Source organism: Mus caroli, unplaced genomic scaffold, assembly GCF_978045245.1.
Source record: "Mus caroli unplaced genomic scaffold, Mus_caroli_1 scaffold_8, whole genome shotgun sequence".
Classification (NCBI taxonomy): domain Eukaryota; kingdom Metazoa; phylum Chordata; class Mammalia; order Rodentia; family Muridae; genus Mus; species Mus caroli.
In genome coordinates, this window is record NW_028227263.1 from 23,882,566 (window position 1) to 23,888,565 (window position 6,000).

General features: G+C 47.5%; 1 protein-coding gene across 1 annotated transcript in view; it reads left to right on the forward strand.

Annotated features, from left to right (window-relative positions):
* Positions 1-4,963, forward strand: part of Gga2 (golgi associated, gamma adaptin ear containing, ARF binding protein 2) — a 34,846-nt gene extending 29,883 nt beyond the window's left edge. The window contains exons 15-17 of the mRNA XM_021167457.2: positions 33-202; positions 1,160-1,270; positions 1,880-4,963. Of these exons, the coding sequence (XP_021023116.1) occupies positions 33-202; positions 1,160-1,270; positions 1,880-1,990 (392 nt within the window). The 3' untranslated portion in view covers positions 1,991-4,963. The remainder of the gene's footprint in view (positions 1-32; positions 203-1,159; positions 1,271-1,879) is intronic.
* Positions 4,964-6,000: the final 1,037 nt, after the last annotated feature.

Sequence of the window (6,000 nt, forward strand, 5' to 3'; positions counted from 1 at the left end):
GTACTGACCCTTGTCGGCTCCCTGTCTCCCAGGCAGCTTGCCGCCCATTGTCGTGTATGATCGGAACGGCTTCCGAATTCTGCTGCACTTCTCCCAGACTGGGGCCCCTGGCCACCCAGATGTGAAGGTGTTGTTGTTGACCATGATGAGCACTGCCACCCAACCTGTCTGGGATGTCATGTTTCAGGTGGCTGTCCCAAAGGTGAGCCATCTGCTGCTAGCCAGCTCTGACCTTTTCACAGTGACTTGTTTCTGCACACTTGCTGAGACATTAGTTAGGTGTAAGAGACAGGTAAGGTAGACTCTTCTTCACTCAGGCTAAACATAAAACTGGAGATTTCAGTGGCTTACTTACCAGATAAGGACCTACCCAGTTATGTTTTTAAGTTAATTCCTTAAACATATTGTTTGTGGTTTGTTTTTAAGACAGGATGTCATATGTAGCCCTGGCTGGCCTGGAACTCATTATGTAGAACAGGCTGTCCTACAATTCACAAGGATCTGCTTGCCTCTGCCTCCCATTTGCGGTGACTAAAGGTGTATGCTTTGTTTTTGATACAGGGTCACACTGTGTAGGCCTGGCTGGCCTGGAACTTGCTTTTTGCCAAGCTTGGCCTCAAACTTACTCTTCCTGCCTCTACCTCTTGAGTGCTGGGAGTATAGGTGTGTGTTATCACATCTCACCTAGATGAAGATAGTTGGCTCTGCTTTTCTCTTTGGGCTCTCCTGGACCCTTTAAAGCATGAACGTGGCCACTAGTATCCAGGGTTACATGTCCTCTTTTTATTACCTAGGCTTAAAAGCAAGCAAGCAAAGACAGAAATAGATATGTGTGTCCTCTCACCCATGTGGTAGCCTGTCACTGCTTTACATTGTTGTCAAGCCACGGCTTGATCTAAGTGTTGTGTCCAAGGGCATAGAGCCTAAGAGGCAGGTTGAGAGCTCAGGCCAAGATTTTCTCTGGCATTTTATGCTGCCTCTCGGAGGCCAACTGGGAACCACAGTTTAAATATATTCTTGTGGGCAGAAGGAAAGGCTTCTGTGGGACCATACGGGTGTCCTGAAGTGATTTTCCTGAGGGGGATTAAGCTGCTGTTGGCCTGAGTGTCCTTACTGATGAGGTGGCTTTCTGGATTAACATGTTCAATTTCCCCCATAGTCAATGCGAGTGAAGCTACAGCCGGCATCCAGCTCCAAGCTCCCTGCATTCAGTCCTTTGATGCCTCCAGCAGTGATATCTCAGACGCTGTTGCTCGACAACCCACACAAAGTATGTTCCTGGATCTTTGGTAGCATGAAGTAGACCCTGAACTAACACATTGAGGCTTTGCTGTCAAGTCTGGGGAGCTTCAGGTTGAATCTGGGGTGGAACAGTCCTTACTTGCAGCCTGCTTTGCATCAGGGCTTGTTAGAAGATCTGTAATGGTGTGTCACAGCTGGGAACCAAAGAAGAGACATGTGAACTCATTCCTAGACCCCTCTGGAGGAGGTATCCTGTCTTCCAGTAGGTCTCTAAATTACTCTTTGGGACTGCTGGGGTGGGCTGGGCTTCCAAGATACATGCCTGGCACTGGTATTTATAGTTCTAAAGAGACAAAGCCAGGGTATCCACTCTACGTCTTCATTTGGGGGAATTATGTAAACACACCGAGCCAAGTATAGTGGTATACAATAATACCAGCACTCCAGAGGAAGAGGCAGGCCTGATTTACACAGCAAGTTCCAGGCTAGCCTAGGCCACACAGTAGACCCTGTCTCAAAAATAAATAAGCTGTAAGCTGTTCCTTGGAGAGTCTTAAGTTGGGTGGAAGCTTTTACTATAGGCTTGACTCTCTCTTCCTACTGATTGATTAACATCTTAGCCTCTCTTTTGTCCCAGGAACCTATCCGGTTGCGGTATAAGCTGACTTTCAACCAAGGTGGGCAGCCGTTCAGTGAAGTAGGAGAGGTGAAAGACTTTCCAGACCTGGCTGTCTTGAGCACTGCCTGACTTTTCAACCAAGACTCTTCAGTCACACTTAGGCCAGTGTCCTTTTACTGTCTGGTCGGGACTTGTTGTAATGTAGTGCAGAGTGCCAAGGATTCGCTCCTGATGCTAGGCCTTGATTGCCAATGTGTCTGTTGATCATGTATGTGTGGGTGCGTGTGTGTTACTGGGGTGCTGGGGGAGGAGGGAGAGCTGGGCTTGGGATTTGGGCAGTGTGGGGGATGCTGACCACCTCTGAGATCATCTCTGCTGCACTCATACCTGCTTCTGCATGTTGGTTGACACTGTTGCCCCCTGCCTCGAGTTGGAGTTTTATAAGCCAAAGTTTTTGCCATGTATTGTTAATCTTTTCATTCATCCACTCTGTGCCTTGTCAGCCTTTGACAGTCTTAGTTACTCCCAGGCTGCTGTTCTCAGGGACCTTAGAAAGGGACCTGGTTGGTCTTGTGACAGAGTGTCTTCTGGGGCACACTCTTCCAAGAATGGCCTTGTCTTCATTTTTCATTAGCAAATGCTGCTTGCAGATATTCAGTAAGACCTTCTAAATGGAATGTTTGTTGTACTGGTTCAGGCAAGGGGCTTGCCATGAAACCAGGAGACCACACTTGTTGGGCCAATCATGTCCTTCACTACAGTGCCTTAGATACTCCCTTAGATGGACCCTCTGAGGCCTTGCTCAGGCCTTGGGTTCTGTGGGTTGGGCAGCCTGTCTGGGCCCTTACTCAGGACCCACAATGTCATCTTCATTCTTTCTGTTCACAAACATCTCAGAGCTCTTTCATTGTGACCCTGTGTTCGTTGTTATAAATCATAGTTAAGGGGGGCCAGCCCTGAGCCCTCACAATCCAAGGTGGGGAGCTGCGATGCAGGTAGAGAGCCATGTGGTGACTAAGTACAGAACATCATTGAATAAATACTGTGTTCAGATCTGCCTGGTGTTGAGTCCACAGGGGATGCATTTAGAGGGGACAGGCTGGCGGGGAATGGTTTTCTGCCAACAAGTGAGGACATGATGAAGTGTTCTGACTAGCTGAAGGAGCTGGAAAAGAGGGGTGGGTGTTTGCCTCAGGTGTCCCCAGAAAGGAAACTCAAGCTACTGGTCGAGAGCACCTACTATGTGCTGGGTACTTTGGATGCGTGCTTCAGCAAGTTCTGCTTGGCTGGGTCCATGGGAGAAGGAACCCTGAGGTCTGAAATGGGTGCTGAGGGCTGGAAAGTCCTGGCATCCAGTCTTGCGGGTTCTGCCTCAGAAACTGGAGGGCTGTCTCTGAAGTATGACATGTTCATCTAGTCGGATATCCAACAATTTTCTTTAGGTGTATATTGATGATTTCAGTAGATTTTTAGGATAGCTTCTGGCTGCTGTTTTTGTTTGTTTTTGAGACAGTCACTGTAGCCCTGGCTGGCCTGGAATTCACCATGTAGACCAAGCTGGCCTCACACTCACAGTGATCCACTGCCTCTGCCTCCTGAGTGCTGGGATTAAAGGTCTGCACTACAATGACTGACTTTTTTTTTTTAAAAAAATAGGTCTCATGTAGCCCAAGCTGACCTCAAACTCACTGTGGAAACTGAAAGATAGTGACCTTGAACTTCTGATCCTCCTGCCTCCAACTCATGTGTACCAAGAAGTCCTGACAAGATGGAACCCCAAGCCTGTGCATGCTAGGCAAGCACTCGTCCAACAGAGCTGCATCCCCAGCCCCCTGGTTTTTTGTTGTCTCAAGCTATAGTCCAACCTGACCTGGAACTCAAATACCATGTTCAAAGACACATGATATAGTAGCCAATATACACTACACACATGTGGAAACAGGCTAGAGCAAGGCATCCAAGGTTTTTTGCCCTTAAATTCCCAGGAACACGCTCCTCACAGCCCTGTTCCCAGATGCAGCTTCAATATCACAGTTGCCAATGCATTGTCAGTCCCAGGAGGGAGCCAGGCATGGTGGCGCACTCCTTTAATTCCAGCACTTGGGAGGCAGAGGCAGGCAGATTTCTGAGTTTGAGGCCAGCCTGGTCTACAGAGTGAGTTCCAGGACAGCCAGGGCTACACAGAGAAACCCTGTCTCTGAAAACCAAAACAAACAACAAAAAAAAAAGCAGTCACAGGAGGGAAAGGGGAAATGCCAAGGCTTTCTGGAAACTTCCCACGATGTCTGCCTTCACATCTTGTCCTGTATGGGTATTTGGCCACACCTAGCTGCAAACCACACTGGGAAGGTATGGATGTTGTGGGCAGTGCAACACAGTATAAACTTGGGGCCTAGTTACCATGGAAGGAGAGATTCAATAGTATGGTACAAAATTAGCAAGCAGTCTTCCCTCTACTGTGAGAGAAGCCTGCTTTCAAACTATTGCTAAATGAAAATGCAGGGTATTCTTCTTTGTTGTTCTGGCCATCAAGTTTATGGCTTTGTTAAGGTTACTACTGCTGTGATAAAACACCATGACCAAAACACCTTGGGGAGGAAAGGGTTTATTGGCTTACATTTCCACCTCACAGGAAGGCAGGTCAGAAACTCAAACAGGGCAGGAACATGGAGGCAGGAGCTGATGCAGAGGTCATGGAGGGGTGCTGCTTACTGCCTTGCTCCTTGTGGTTTGCTCAGCTTGTCTTACAGAAGCCAGGACCATCATTCCAGGAATGGTCCCACCATAGTGGGCTTGACCCCTCTCTCCATTAATCACTATTTAAGAAAATGCCCTACAGACTTGCATGCAGACTGATCTTATGGAGGCATTTCTTTATTACAGTTCCCACCTCTCAGATGACTGTCAAGTTTACATAAAACTAACCAAGCTACATCCTCATCCCCTGGTTCTAGCTTTAAACCAAACATTTCCCCCAGATATTTGGATATACACATAACTGGCCATGGTTGGGTCTTGGAATTACAGGTGGGTTTTTTTTTTTTCAACTTCATTTCCATTTACTGAAATTTCTAAACCAAATAAAGCTTTATTTCTTATGTTTAGTGTCACTGTTTTGATGGGTATTAAACATGATTCAAAATTAAAATATAAAAGGTGGAAATTCTGGGTTGGGGTGATGGCTCTTAAAAGCGCTTGCTGTACAAGAGTGAGGCCCTGAGTTCCATTCCTAGAACCTACATAGAAAAGCTGAGTGTAGTGGCAAGCACAAGTAGAAATAGCACAATCCCTGGCGCTGGCGCTTGCTAACCAGCCAGTTGGTGCGTAGCAGGCCCTGTGAGACCCTGTCTGAAAACGTAAGGTGGATGGTCTCTGGCCTCCACAGGCACACATATGCACACACACGGAACAGAAGTTCCCTCATCTGCTTTCCAGAGCCACACTAGGAATGCTAAGCAGACTGATGTGACACTAGATAGCTGGGGGAGAGTAGGTACACCAAGAGCAAAGGATGGCTCAGTCTTCCTTTCACCTGAGCTATAAACCAGGTGTCTTTAGTTCTCTCTCCCCAGCCACGCTTGTTTGAAGGATCTGCCTGAGAGTCACATTCAGTTCTTTTATCTCACATGCACCCTCTTGAGCAGCCACCTAGTCTGCCTTAGCACTTTAGCTCAGGTTGACTTTGAACTCCTGATCCCCTTGCCTCTACCTCTCAAGTGCTGGGATATAGGTGTGCACCCCCACAGCTGACTCCTTACACTCTTAGTTGGTAACAATGTTTAGAATGTAGTTAGGGGCCACCAGATGGCTCAGCAGGTGAGGTACCTGCATGTGTCAAGCCTGACCACCTGAGTTTGATTCTGGGAACACGGAGGGAACACTGAGTCTCTCAAGTTATGACTTCCACACAGAGTCTCACTGTATCTTGGCTGGCTTGGAGATTGTTATATAGACCAGGCTGACCTTAAATTCATAGCGATCCATCTGTCTTTGTTTCCTTAGTGCAGGGATTAAAGATGTGAACCACAGAGGCAGGTGGATTTCTGAGTTCCAGGCCAGCCTGGTCTACAGAGTGAGTTCCAAGACAGCCAGGGTTACACAGAGAAACCCTGTTGCAAAAACAAAAACAAACAAAAATG